The sequence below is a fragment of the Oreochromis niloticus genome, linkage group LG23 (genome assembly GCF_001858045.2).
Source record: "Oreochromis niloticus isolate F11D_XX linkage group LG23, O_niloticus_UMD_NMBU, whole genome shotgun sequence".
Lineage (NCBI taxonomy): Eukaryota > Metazoa > Chordata > Actinopteri > Cichliformes > Cichlidae > Oreochromis > Oreochromis niloticus.
This window is the reverse complement of record NC_031986.2, coordinates 21,920,477-21,935,419: the sequence shown is the minus strand read 5'-3', so window position 1 is coordinate 21,935,419 and position 14,943 is coordinate 21,920,477. Positions and strand designations below refer to the sequence as shown.

At 40.5% G+C, this 14,943-nt stretch overlaps 1 protein-coding gene across 1 annotated transcript; it reads left to right on the top strand.

The window, feature by feature from the left end:
* The first annotated feature begins 655 nt into the window (after nt 1-655).
* On the top strand, nt 656-7,583 carry gpd1c (glycerol-3-phosphate dehydrogenase 1c). The gene is made up of 8 exons (XM_003453185.5): nt 656-1,048; nt 1,578-1,755; nt 3,414-3,554; nt 3,777-3,915; nt 4,062-4,174; nt 4,265-4,498; nt 6,393-6,499; nt 7,032-7,583. The coding sequence occupies exons 1-8, from the start codon at nt 1,008-1,010 to the stop codon at nt 7,126-7,128; spliced, it is 1,050 nt and encodes a 349-aa protein (XP_003453233.1). The 5' UTR covers nt 656-1,007; the 3' UTR covers nt 7,129-7,583.
* Nucleotides 7,584-14,943: the final 7,360 nt, after the last annotated feature.

Genomic DNA, 14,943 nt, shown 5'->3' with positions numbered 1-14,943 from the left:
AGCCGCAGTCTAAACCGGAAATTAATTTTTACATAATAATTTTATAAAATATTATTAGATTTTGTGTATTAAGTAACAAGAAAAAAATTAAATTAGTTTTTTTGTTACTTTTATACTGACTGGCAAGTATTATTTGAAACAAGGAAACAGAACCTTAAAAAACATTTATAATATATTTTTGCATTGTTGTAGCTGAAAAATAAAGTGAATAAATAATTACACAAATAGGCCACATATTACCCATATTTGTTCCCACTAACTTATTATTTGATATTTTTTGTATACGCTGAACATGTGCAGACAAGTAAAACTTTAAGGGATTAAACAGATGCTTTTTGTGTGTATGAAGATTTTGACAAATATGTAAACATATTTGATAGCAAGCAGTGTTTGTATACCAGTTCAATGATGGGGGAAATTATATTTATTTAAAAAGAAACACGTTATTAATCTGATTTATTTTTAATGTTTTTGATACCTCGTTTTTAATATAATGTATAAGCTAATTTACGTGTTAAATGAATTAGGGGTGTAGTGGTTTTGTTTTTTAAGCGGCATCGTTTGTTAGTAAGAGCTTTATTTTGAAAAACACAGTGACCGGAAGCGCTGTTAAAATACGCTTTTGTTATCATGAGACAGTAATGTGACTGGCTACCGCCAGTATCCCATATTTCCCGATAATATTAAATAATAACTGGCCTTTAAAACGTTTAATTCGCTTTGAAATAGCGGACTTGTTGCTGTTGCATGCAGTCGCCTTTTAACTCGAACCTGAATATGGGTTATGAACCTTTCAAAAACAGCGGAGATGTCTAAACGGTGGAGATGCGTGGAGAAGGCTTTGCTGCTTATGAACTGCACATAATAAGAGGTGTAGCCGTGGCAGTAAGGGCGGGGTAAGAGACTAGCAGCGTTTTCAGGGCGTATAAGGAAGTTATAGACTGGGGAGTAAAGGACAACAGGCTGTCTTTACAAAGCGCTCACTGCCGGATTTTCTACTTTTAAAAATGCCCGGAAAGAAAGTTTGCATCGTTGGATCTGGAAACTGGTAACGTTTTTTTTTGTATCTTTATGCGTCTTTTAGAAGTAGGAGTTCCCTTTTTTCAGCCAACTGAAAACTGATCGCTGATTTGGTCGTTTACTGGTTGCAAACCCGCTGCATTCATAATCTAATAGGCTTATCTTTACCTCTGTCTGGCACATCAGAAAGGCAGTTCTGGAGCTGCTGTTTACAGCCTTCCTCGATTGCTTCCAAAGAGCTGTTCGTGTAGCAGCACCCTGCTTTCTAAAAACAGTCTGTAAGCTGCAAAATAAAATCAATACACTCCTGTAGAGTACCTGTACGGAGTACCTGTGAGTACCTTTTGCAGTTCTAACTCTTGGGACTACAAAGAATGCCCTTAAGGGCATGTTCCTGGAAGACGTCCACTAGCATATGCAAAGCAAGCCTAAGCATGCTTTTTTAGCCTTTTCAGAAACATGCTGTACTTTGTGTACTCACTTCCCAGAGCTTCAACCTGTGGTTTTGGGTTAGGCTCAGTCCTGGCTGTCTAACCTGATCTTTGTCCCTCCCTCAGGGGCTCTGCCATTGCCAAAATTATCGGGCACAATGTCAAAGCTTCCAACCGCTTCGACCCAATGGTGAACATGTGGGTCTATGAAGAAATGATCGATGGGAAGAAACTGACAGAGATCATCAACACCGAGCATGAAAATGTTAAGTATCTACCAGGCCACAAGCTGCCCAAGAATGTGGTAAGTGCAACAATTACAGAAGCATCACCTGTAGATTACGCAGTCCGGTTTGGTAATTTACTGCAATCTTGAAGCACAGGACATTGCACCGATAAGATTATTTAACTTTTTTAAAAGGAGCAATGCAGTTTGACATGGTTCCAATACCATTGCTAATTTCCTGCCGTTGTCCCTTGTTGGTCTTTTACATTCACAATGCTCAAACAAGATTTACAGCTGAGTCAGTTACATAAAACTGCAATGCACTAGAATACACAAAGATACAAGACATACACATACTGAAAAAATATAGCGTAAGAAAGATACATTAATAAATTAATACAAATAACCAACCTTTGAGCTTTACTCGAAAAGATTTGATATCTGTAATCAAATTGATTTCCATTAGACGTGTGTTTCATAGCTGCTGACTGTCCATATTTAGATCTGTGGTGTGGTATTTTACAGTTACCATTCACAATCCTCCTCTTACTGTTTTGTTATCGAATGTAACTAGAAAGACATCCTGGGGCCAGACTATTTATACACCCGAAAACTAATTTAAGAAAACACAAATGAGTACATTATATTTCATTAAATTGTGAGAATAATGCTACCAAACTGGCTTTTGAGACATTATTTTCAGTCTTTGGTTGTATAAAGTTGCCAAATGCTTAATTATAGATCATGAAACTTGAGTGCAAACTGTCATAGAATATGAAAAATTAGAAAATATCATGGAATCCATAAATAACTAAGCTGCTGAAGTGGGTATGCAGTGTCAGCTTTTAACAGTTCAGATTACGGTGCATTCCTGAATAAGTTGGAGTTCAGAAATTTATTTTATGGAACACCCACTCTACCCGAACCTCCCACTCGGAAAGTCAGAGCAGACCAACATAGCCCGAGTTACCAATCCAAGATGTTGGCACTGAAGCTAAACTAATCTGTGCTGCCATTGTTGTGTGTTTTTTTTTTTTTTTTTTTTGATTCACTCAGAGCACTTCTCAGGCTCTGTTTATGAATGCGTGTTTTAAGCGCAAAAAAATAAGACTTATGCTGAATTGCTAGTGATGTCTGAATAGCTCTACCTTGCTAAGAATTAAAAAAAAAACAAAAAAAACATGTTCTTCCTGTTTTTTTTGTTTTTCTGGAATGTGCTAACTCAGGAGAGACATAACTCCCGAGTTTCCACATCAAGTTCCAAGTGGAACGCTGCATTAGTCATAATTATCTTTGCATTATTCCTTACGTGCTTATTAAATATTTACCAGTGTTAATGAAAAACGATATATCCACAGGTACCAGTGTACAGTGATATATACGGTTGTGGTCAGAAGTTTACATTCACTCGTCATGGGCATGAATGTCATGGTAATTTGGGGCTTTTAATGATTTCTCTGACCTGCCGTTTTTCCAGAGTGGATTAAGTGTACAGCATACATCTTTAATCACTTAAAAAAAACAAGAATTGGGTGAAAAGTTTGAATTTATTTGGATTTTATACAGAGTCTGTTAGTCAATCATGATCATGATTGATCATTAGTGATCATGACTGGGCCTTGGCTTTGTTAAGACTTTGTGCAACCCTCAGCAACACATAATGAAGTGCCTTGCATACTGGCACTGTATGATTTGGTTCTGTATGAGGACTAACATTGTTGTTGTCGGCTCACTAGGTGGCTGTTCCAGACATCATAGAAGCTGTTAAAGGAGCAAAGATCCTCGTCTTTGTAATCCCGCACCAGTTCATCGGGAAACTCTGTGATCAGATGAAACCTCACATTGCAGAGGAAGCTATCGGGATATCACTCATCAAAGTAAGACCCCGTGACTGTTCATGTCACATTTACTGCCAGCATAAAAGGGGAAACGGTATCTTAACCATAGCTTCTTATTTTTCTGCAGTCATGGCATCATGAGTTTTTTGTAGTTGAGCAATAGAGAGACAATCACATCCTGTATGTGTCACCATCACCTCAAGACCAAAAGCCCATTCAGGCTAGAAGTTATGTTTTAAATTGGTGATTATTGTCATCCAGGGTATTGATGAGGGACCGGAAGGACTGACGCTAATCTCAGACATCATCCGAGAGAAACTACAGATTGAGGTCAGCGTCCTGATGGGAGCCAACATCGCCAGCGAGGTGGCGGATGAGAAGTTCTGTGAAACCACCATCGGTTAGACACTTTGTACAGCACATGTGTAGATAAGTTGCAGAGGAGGTTCTGTGGTGGTCAGACAAGCTAGTGCACAGTTACTTCCTGTTTTAAGTGTTGCTGAAGCAATTTAGCACTCTTTGTTTAATAAACTTCATTCACTGCAGGAGCAAGAAATGAGGCAAACGGCCACATCTTCAAAGAACTGATGCAGACTCCCAACTTTCGCATCGCTGTCGTGCGGGAGAGTGACACAGTGGAGCTCTGTGGAGCCTTAAAGGTAACCAGATGTTTCCTTTCCATAGTCAAATTCTCCTTGTATAATGGAAAAACTTAAAATGTTTGCACCCTTGCCCTCGTGCATTGCTAGAATATTGTGGCGGTCGGCGCTGGATTCTGCGATGGCCTCGACTGCGGCGACAACACCAAAGCGGCGGTAATCAGGCTGGGCCTGATGGAAATGGTTGCCTTTGCCAGAATTTTCTGCAAAGGCTCAGTGAGCTCTACAACCTTCCTGGAAAGCTGCGGCGTGGCCGACCTTATCACCACTTGCTACGGAGGACGAAACCGGAAGGTGGCAGAGGCCTTCGTCAGAACATCCAAGGTGAGTCAGAGAGGACAGTCCATCGCAATTATTATTTTTCAAATAAGAGGAATATAAGTTACAAAAATCCAATACAAATGGTAACTAAATGTTAGTTAGTACAAAGTAAATCAAATATCTACTGTTAGTATTAAGAGGGAACAATCAAAGTTATTGAAGTGCACTACTGTGCAGTTTCAAAAGTCTTTTTTTATATAAACATTTAGCTTTAACTGTTCAGGAATTACAGCTTTTTTTTTACTTTTTCTTTTTTTTTTTTTTACACATTGTGCCCCATTTTTCTGAGACTCAAAAGTAATTAAACAGTTGACTGTTGAGCAGTTTCAGAGACCGGTGAGTGTTGTTCACATTTGCATTTCACTCAAACTCTCGATATAATTTTAAAACGGATACTAATGTAAATGAGGGAGGTCATCACTAACCTGGAAAAAAAAAATCAGAGAGACAGCAAAAACTTTCGTAGAGTCTAAATCAACAATCTGGCTCAGCAGCACCGAAAACCCTCAAAGCTCACAGACAATAACAGAAGTGGATGATGACAGAATGATTTCCATGGTTGAGAAAAACATCTTAATGGCATCTAACTAAGTCAAGAACACTCTAGAGGAGGTACATATATCATCGTCAAAGTTTACAAGTAAAACATGCCTGCCAGAAAACATCTCGAATGGCCTGCACAGTTCTGGAAACTATGATGAACTTGTAGTAGAACAATAAAAAGAGAAAGGTGTGTATGATTAGAGAAACAGCTCATGATCTGAAGAATACTACATCATCTATCAAACATTGTGGTGCTCATGGTGTGGTAAGGGCATGAACTGGTTCACTGGTGTTTGTTGATGATGTGCCTGCTGATAGAAGTGGCAGGATTAATTGTGAAGTGTACAAGGCTCTACTCCCAGCAAATGCTGCAAAACTGTTCAACCCCAAGTTAAAACCCAAGAGTCTCGCAGGCAAATAAAGAGATTGTCTTCAATGACCAAGTCAGTCACCTAATCTCAACTGAACCAAACAGCCTTTCAATTATTAAATACAAAACTGAGGGCAGAGAGACCCACAAACAAGCAGCGGCTGAAGGTGGGTGAAGTAAAGGTCTGGCAGAGCGTCTCGAGAGGAATTTCCAAGTATTAAAAACAATCCTTGTTAGTCCATGTTGGTTTCTACAGTTGAGACTGAGCTTGTGAAAATAGGGGACTGTATTAAAAAGGGAAAAAAAGTTTTTTGGTTTTTTTTATGGCTGTTTTTTCTGAACATTTAATACAAAAAAAACTTAAACCCCTTGAATTAAAGCTGGAAGTCCGGACTGATTCATTCAAAATCCACTGGTGAGGTGCACAGAGGCAAGACTACAAAAATCGCATCATTGTCCAAAAGGTCTATGGACCCAGCTGCTCGTCATTTAAGTCGGGTCTTTCAGTCAGTCATGTTTTCCTTTAGACTTTAGATTGGGCTGCAGCATTTTTATCTTGAGGAAAAGTGGCCCCTGTTGGGTTTACTCTATGAATAATTGAAGTGTACACAGAGGTAGCGTGCACACGCTATCTTAGATTTGGGTCATGGATGCAGTGAAGGAAGAAGTTTAAGGGCTCTAACCAAATATTTGCTGGGTAGTCTTTATATCCCCCTCGCTCACAGCAGTGATCATCGCGGCTCGGTTCATCTCACTGTTGCCTTCTTAGTGACTTTTCTGCTAGATTTAGCTCCCTTTCAAAGCCCCTTGGAAGCAATTTTGCTTGTCTGCTGCTTGCAGTGCTCACTCTCTGGAGACCAAAAAATGGTATCCGGGACAGCCCTGAAAAGCGTACTGCCATCAGCACAATAGATTTCTATCTGTGTGTCCTTTTTGTCAACATACTTGGTTGCTCAGCCTACGCTGTTATGTTTGCTCATGCAGTCTATCGCTGAGCTGGAGGCAGAAATGCTCAACGGCCAGAAGCTCCAGGGTCCGCAGACCTCCGCGGAGGTCTACAAGATCTTAAAAAAGAGGGACATGGTCAACAAGTGAGTCCACGAATCCTTTTACGTACAGTTACGTCTTTGTTTTATTGTTTTATATTAGCAGAACCAGTTTCCAGTCTGCTGGTTACGCCTTCATTACATTAATGGTTCAAGTCGGGCTGAATATTTATTTTGGCTGTGCTGTTCGAAGATTGGGATCGAAGTTATAAATCACAATTATGTTCTTGAAGTTTTGGTATTACCGGCAGCATAAAATCTAAATGAAACTAATAAGAATTATCAGCATTCCTGCTATCTGTAATTACCTGCAAACTGCAGTATAAACAGCCATGGTCCACACAAGCACACACACAAGTGTTTTCACTTATATCGCCTGATTACACCTCTGATTAGACCAGCAGCTGTGGGCTCATTTTTATCTCGAACCTGTCTCGGACAATAAAGGATATTAAAATCATTTATTTTTTTTATGTCCAGCAGCTTGTTTTGTTCCTGTTCCTTGACCTACAAACAGTTCATTTGCAGTGTCCTCACGTCAACACGCAATAAACTTTGAGTCTGCTTCCTTCTGCAGGTTTCCTTTGTTCGCGGCCGTCTACCAGATCTGCTTTGAGGGCAGACAGGTGAAAGAGTTCATCACCTGTCTGCAGAACCACCCCGAGCACTTCTAAAGTAAACGGGGTCTGCAGACATGCTCACTGCTGCTCCTTCAGTAGAGATTTACTACCACTAGAGGGCGGAAGAGAATCATGAGACAAACGCACAATTTAACAAAACGATGACAACCCAGGGCACTTCAGATTATCTCCGTCAGTGTCATTTAATCATGGCTCTTGCACAATATTTTCTCAGCGTTTTATTATACGTTTTGTTTTTTTGTTTTTTTTTACCAGTTTTGCTTTTTTTTTTACGTTGTGTGGTGTTAATTTCATTTGAAACTGTGGCAGGGATAAACTATCATCAAAGGCAGACTCCATTTGTACTACTGCCAGAATCTGTCAGTAACTATTGTCATATGTCACTACAGGATGTCTGTTTGTAACCTGAAAATCCAGCATATTCTTTTTAAACTCTGTATGTGGAGGTGGGTTTTTTTGTTTTGTTTTTTTCAATAAAATCATTCATAACAAAACAGTCTTGTCGTTTCTTGTTGAATTGGGAAGCTGGTACCTGTCCTGTGTCTGCAGCTTTATGACTGAGTGGTGTTTTAGATCCCATAGTCAGTCTGTGTTGGGCTGAAAGTGATTCCCAGGAGAGCTGCAGTAACCCAGTGTGAGAGAAGATTAAAGAACAAACGCCGTCCTTGTCCCTGCATCTCAACCCTGTTATAGGTCAGACCGGTGAAACCTTTGATATTCTCTCAACTGTCTGTCTCCATCTGCTTCCCATCCCTGTTTATCTCTGTAACATGTCTATTTATGTCACATCTTATGTCTCTAGTCTCTGTTTATGTATTTATTATCTTAAAGATACAATCTGTTTTTTTTGTTTTTTTTTTTAAGGATACTGAACTTGTAGATATACACAGATTAGCATGTAATTACATCTTCCAACAAACTGACGCATTCTCATAAACTTGTTTATGGGTGCCTGTAGCTCAGGAGGTAGAGCAGGTTCTCTGGTAATCAGAAGGTTGGTGGTTTGATCCCTGGCTGCTCCAGTCTGCATGCTACTGCTTGATATTAACCCCAAATTGCTCTCTGATGTGTGTGAAGGTTAGATAGGAAAGCGCTTGTATGAATGGGTGAATTAGACAAGTTGTATAAAAGTGCTTTGTGTGCTCAGATAGATTAGCAAAGCGCTAAAGAATCAGTCATTTGCATGCATGCATAGGAGCAGGTTTGCAGTTTATAGGAGCCACCACCAATCACCCTTTACACTAATGGTGTTTTACGTATGTAGCTTGAGACCAGCCACATACATATTGCACTAAAAGCAGAGGTGAAGGGATACCATCTTAGGTTTCTGGTGTTGTGGACAGGCCGATACATTTATGCCTGCACCTTCAGACTCAAGATATGAAAGACCATACCCGTGTTTTATCACAGGAGAAGTGGTCCCCTTCACCAATGAAACAAAAACATGAATGAAAGGTACACCACAGGTTTCTTTGTAAAATGTCATCCTCCTCACCTCAAGCATCGTCTTCAGAGATGAAGTCAGGGTTTTAACAAATGAAAACATGTATAAACATGCTTATTTATTCCTGATATTACTGTCACAGTTACTTATTGTCAGCAGATTAGACATGTGACCCTCTCATTTCTGGACAGCTGAGAAGGAGCCTGCTAAACAACAACCATTTAAAAACTATAAGCTGTTATTAAGAGCTAACGTTATGCCATGTTAGGCTCAGGCTACAAAATATCACTTTACCTTTGATAAACAGTTTGATTACATTCTTAAATCATAATCATAAGTTTATTCAGTAAGTGTCCGAGTCGAACATGTTGTATCCACCTAAAAGAAAGTTTCACTAAGGTTGGTTAGCAGAGGCTAAGAGTAGCTAACAGCGACAAAAGGCTGGCCAGGCATTGTTTTTGTCAAAGTTACTGGAAACTCATTAGCGATTAATGAGTTTCCACAAATTTTTCCAGGACTGCTGAATGTCACCGCCGACTGTCACCTAAACAGTGAGTTAGATAAACAAATAGATGTGCTGGCCAATCTTAACACTTTCCCTTAGCCATAAGCAGTAGCTTATGCCAGCATTGTAAAATACATTGAAGATAATGTTGGATGTTGGCCCCTCCTTGAGCTTGGTTCTGCTCAAGCTTTCTTCCTGTTAAAAGGGAGTTTTTCCTTCCCACTGTTGTGAAGCGCTTGCTCCTAGGGCACTGTGTGATTGTTGGAGTTTTCTCTCTTATTGTAGGGTCTTTACCTTACAAAATAAAACACCTTGAGGCAACCACAGTTTTTTTTCATCCTTAAAGATTCTGCAAATCTGCACATATGTCCTTGGATATCTTGATTACTTATCTCTTTATGCATAAAACAAATATTTCTTTGTTGCTACAATAATGTACCTGGTTGGTAAATAATTTCAATCTAGACCACAGTAGAAGTGAGAATAAACTTTGGTCTTAACTTGCCAGGCTTATAGCTTCTGGTACTTTTTTTTCCCATTCCCTAGTTTTTGTTCCTTTCACCTATAAACTGATTTTCTTCTCTGCTTCCCTGACATTCTTTGAAATTGTGTTTTTTTGGTTTTGGGGGCTTTTTTGTTTTAGAGGTTTTTTTGGAATTTTATGGGTGCAAACAATCTGGATGAAAGATGTGCATGGAGATCTAAGTAGTCTTTATAAAGCTCCTGTAATCCATGATGGGAAAGGCACCAGTTTCAGGGGGTGCACAGTGGGTTGGGATAAGCTTCCACAGGTTCCCATGGGAGAGCCGGGGTCTCACAAGTTGATGCCCTCATCTCCAAACAGCAACTGTCATCAGCTGGGTTTTGTGGGAACCCTGAGACTCTTGTGGTGGTTTGACAGAAGCCCAGATTCCTTGGTTCAAAGAGAAAGCTCACCTTCAGATGAGACCCAGGCTTGAAAGAAGAGCTTAATCACCACAGTGGATACAGACGTACACTGTCTGAAAGTGAGAAGCCCTTTGGACAGCGGAGGACAGCAACATCATCGAGTCAGTCTGGGAATCCATCAGGTTCTGGAAGCTTCTGCTATAGCCAGGCTATCCATTGGTGGATAACGGATGTGTAGTTCTACTCACGTGGATCTGCATGAAACCAAAGGCTGCCTCATTTTGAATTGGTCAAAAAATGTGGAAACAGAAATCTTGCAGAGATTCCCATAAATATACAAATATCTGTTTATAGAGATATGGTTTGACTCCTTTGTCTTATTGACTCTTCAAGGTAAAATATTAAGAATTACCTTTTGAGCTGCAGGAAAAAGTGACTAACTCTACATCAGATTGATCTTCTCTGTTGACAGATTAGTGGGAATCAACTGTACCAAGTATATTGATGAAAATCCCTCTCCATCACGAAGAAAATAGACATCTCAACGTCTCCAGAGCTGGCTGATTAATACATTGTGTATGTTTTGCTTAACTTGTGTGAAAGGTGGAATTTAAAAACAGCAATTTGTGGTTTTAGTGGGAGTTGCACGCACCAGTTAAATAACAAAGAGACTACTTTGTACAGAAGAAATAGTCCACATAAAAGCTGTTGACAGTGAAATTGGTGGGTTTTCCAGAGCAACAGGAGTGCTGTTTTGTTATAATGAGATTTTGCAGTGTTTACATTTTTTACGAGTACCACAAACTAAATCGCATTTATCTCCATTCTGAAGAGTTGGAGAAAGCTCTGAGAAAACCCCCCAAAACTTTACGATAAATTGGCTATATGGTATCTGAAGCAACCAAATGACAAAGTAATGCCCTCAACATAGTGCTGGATTTTGCTGCACACTTCACCAAAGAGTTGCTGGAGATCATAAACTACATAGAAAGCCTCTGTGACATCGTCATCTTGGTTTTATGGAGACAGAAGTTAAATTCTGTTAGGACTCAGTCACGCAGGTCTAGAGACAGCCCGGCGACTCCTGGCGACCACAGGTCACTGGGGAAAAATAGTTATTATACCCTAACTTGCTGGTGAGACCCCTACATGTTAGCAAACACTCACCAAAAAACTTGCTGAACAGTAGCGAAACTGTGTGCTGCAAAGTAGAAAGACAGTCTGTCTTCAAAGTAGACGTTTGAAACATCTTAGTTTTACTTTTACTCTAAAAGTGAACGTTATTTATTTCCAGTTTGCATCTGACTTTTTCAGGTTTCACCTCCGCTTGGCAAGTTTTTGGTGACTATTTCCAAGTTGGCGTCTTCCATGCAAGCGACAGGCAACTGGGCCAAGTGACCAAAGTGAACTTGGTGCAGCACCCTCTTTGGGACTGATTTCACTTAGCAACTGGAGGTTGCTAGGGTGCTGCTGACTGTTTCTAGGCCTGTGTGAATGAGACCTTAGGAAGCTGAATCTTTAGACTGTATAGATGTAATATATTCATTTGAATTCACTTTTATTTATATAGTGTCAGATCACAACAACAGTTGCCTCAAGGTGGTTGCGAGGTAAAGACCCTACAATAATACAAAGAAACCAGAGAAAACCTCAACAATCAGATGACCCACTATGAGAAAGTACTTTGGCAACTGTGGGAAGGAAAATATCCCTTTTAACAGGAAGACGCCTCCAGCAGAACCAGCTCCCCCCAGTTGCTGCGACCAGCTGGGGGTGAGGGGAGGAAGACAGAAAAAAGACAGCTGTTGAAGAGAACCAGAGATTAATAATAAGTCATTATTAATCATACTGGCAGAGATGGCTGCTGAATGATATTAAACATAAATAAAATGCTACAATTACATTAAAAGAACCATCACCAAAAAGTTTGAGAGGTCCAGTCCAATGATTTGAATCACCTGAGGGGAAGCCTAGCAGATCACTAATAACCCTGATTGTCAAATAATGCATAACTTTATGGTTAGGGCAATTTAAATGTACGTTATATAACAGTTCATCCATTATAAAGTTGTCATGAAGGGCAGTATCACCTCTAGAGGCCGAAATCTATTTTTTCTATAAACATGTAAACATATTTATTTCTAATATAAAGTTGAAATTTTTAAAACATGGAAACCAGCTTCAAGTGGGAAATAGAGGAACTGCACTTTTTTGCAGATGTTACTGCATGGTGCAGATATGCTCAAAACTTCATGCATGTTGCAGTTACTGAATTAACAGATGGGATTATTTTAGGGAAAACATAAATTCCAAAGGTGGGTTAAACTCCAAATTTCATTCTTCTTCCAAACATGTTAGGCTTCCTTCTCATTCCACCGCAAAGCTTCCCTTTGGATTTGGCGTTGCGGTTAAGACCAGAGCGATCATAAAGCAGTCAGCTCGGCCGTGTGCTGCAATAAGTTACAGCTCTTTCGGCGTTACCTGTGCAGATTGTCCTTTATCAGGGGGACATTCTGTAATCGAAACACCAGGAGATCCCAGAGGCCCTGATGTGCTGCAACACTGTGAGGATAGAACATAGATACAAATTTGTGTAGGTGTTGATATAAACCACATGCCATTAAACTATGACAAAGTGGCACAGTGGCTAATTTACATATAAACATTGGAAAACATATTGAATCTGATCAGATTGCCGGATTCCGGTGCATGGGCGGCTGGTTCAAATTTCCCTCTGAGGAGCAGGAAGTGGCTTTGTGCATGGCCCACGCTACACTGACAAGTTGGAATGCCACTTCAATGTTATTCGCAGCTGCGCTGGGAACCCGGCAATGTCCCCTTTCACATCAGAGGTCCCTACCAAGCATGTAAGCGTGGACCCCGAGAGGGACACAAGAACGGCACATACGGTAAAGATTTCAACTTCCACAAATCAGATGCAATTGTGCCGTTTGTGCTGAAGTCAGCTACTCCGAGTCCACAGGAGATCGAGTTAAGGAGGTTTAGCTGAACGGGATGTAATGCAGGATAGAAAACAAGGACTGTGTCAGCTCTTTGTCTGCTCAGACTATAATATACTGTAGTGATGAATTGCAGTTACTCTCCTGGTGCTGTTTTGTAGATTTACATGCAGACTGATAGTATTTCAGATTTAATTGAAGAGCTCTTTTCCTATTTTGAAAGTAGAAAAAACAAAAAACAAGGCTGGGCTTCCTGCCAAGACTTTATTGTAATGATTAAATTAATTTCATTGAGTTATGGTCAGTAATTTCCTGATATGGATTGCTTTCCATTCATCTCATCTCTGTCCATCTCCCCCCTGGCTGTTGCAAAGAATCGATGGCTGTCTAGAGGGAGCGAGGGGCAAACCATATCTTGTGGCAATTTTTTTTCCCACTCTTCTTTAGGTAAGGGGCTGTGACAGTCAAACAAAACCCACACAAACAGACCTTGTGTTTTCACCCCATGTTTGTATGCAGTGCCACAGCCAGGCTTCCTGCCAAGCTCTTCTCCTCTTACCCCCCAAAAGACAAACCAAAGCAACCACAGGCACCACTGCCTTCATCCACCCCTGTCCCCCCTCCTTTTCCCCCCTGTCATCAGAGTGCTGGCAAACACAAAAGGAGGCAAAGAAGTAGAGCCTGGGCGCAAGTCCCCATGAATGTGCAGAGATTAAGCCGAGGCGGAGATGAAGACGGCCGGAGAGAGGTGAAGGATGAGGAGGAGGATTTGAGGAGAGGAATAGGAGTGGTTGTTATTCCGCGGACAAGACTCGCTGCCCTTTGCCATTGAGCCAGTGCCAGCTGGGACGAGGAGTGGCATCCTACGCTTTCTCGCTTTCTGATTTTCTCTCCCCTGTTCATGTTTTCAATGAGAGCATTGTATGAGCCGGAGGAAGGATATGAGGTCCCATTTGGCTGTCATTGACATGTAAAAAGAGTGTGGCGGTGACAGCTGACGGGATCAGTGGCCTGTAATTATCTGAGACTAGACTCTCACCCCTCCATGTCAAACACACACACATGCAAAAATGTAGGAGTGTCCACATATAAAGATGCAAAGGCGAGATTAAAAATGATGAACAGGACCAAACGGCAAAGGCTTGTCTGCCCGTAGGTAATTTTATGAGTTATCTATTAGCCTACGTGTGAGGTTTTGCCCTGACGCGAAGCTTGGGTGCTATAAATCTAAAGGCGTTAACCATGTGGTCTGGCCTGAGGTGGCCCAGATATGTTTAAGAAATAGAAATAAATGCCACAGGGCTCAGGGGAGAACTTTTGACGCACAACTGAGATGTTTATCCACAGGAGACACAGGTGTGACAAACCAACTGTGAAGAACAGCCGTTACACCACATGAGTCACATCTGGAAAATAGTGTGATGTGCTGAGGAGTGCCTTAATGTGCTTTTTGTTTTGTTTTGGGATTTTTTTTAATCGATATCATCCAGAAAACAGAACATTAACAAACATTAGCCGCCTCCATCATCACTGCTTGCTGACTGATTTCTATCTTAGTGGTCGTGGTTTTGCGTAGTTTAGAAATATAGACTCTTTAAACCATTACCTGTGTATAATATTAAGGATTTTTACTCCCCTTTAAATAAAATAACAGCTGAATTCATTGGCAGTTGTATGGCAGCAACATACAAGGCTAAAAAATGAAGGAAAATGTGAAGTACCACGAAACTGCAGTTCCTCATATGGCCACTGGAGGCTGGCCTCAAAAGTGAGTCAGTTTACATTAGAAATAAACATGTTTATTCTCTCATACAGAACCAGTTTTAGCCCCCTTCATAACCACTTACATGGTTTTAATGTTATTTTAACTCAGCCCTTCAAGCTTTAATTGACAGCTGGGTGTCAGCGGTTGTAGTTAACTATCTGCCAGACTCCACCTTAGCTAACTGAGGTCACTAAACTAGACTGTTGGTGCTTTTGGAAGCATTTTTAATGGAATTACAAGAGAAATTAGACATTTCTTATCTAGGAAGTGTGTGTTTCAGTTTTCG

What these genes read in the sequence shown, in the direction of transcription:
- gpd1c (XM_003453185.5), top strand. Translation starts at nt 1,008, where the DNA reads ATGCCCGGAAAGAAAGTTTGCATCGTTGGATCTGGAAACTG. An exon ending in ACAAGCTGCCCAAGAATGTG is followed by an intron (nt 1,756 to 3,413) that starts GTAAGTGCAACA and finishes TCGGCTCACTAG; the next exon opens with GTGGCTGTTCCAGACATCAT. An exon ending in GTTCTGTGAAACCACCATCG is followed by an intron (nt 3,916 to 4,061) that starts GTTAGACACTTT and finishes CATTCACTGCAG; the next exon opens with GAGCAAGAAATGAGGCAAAC.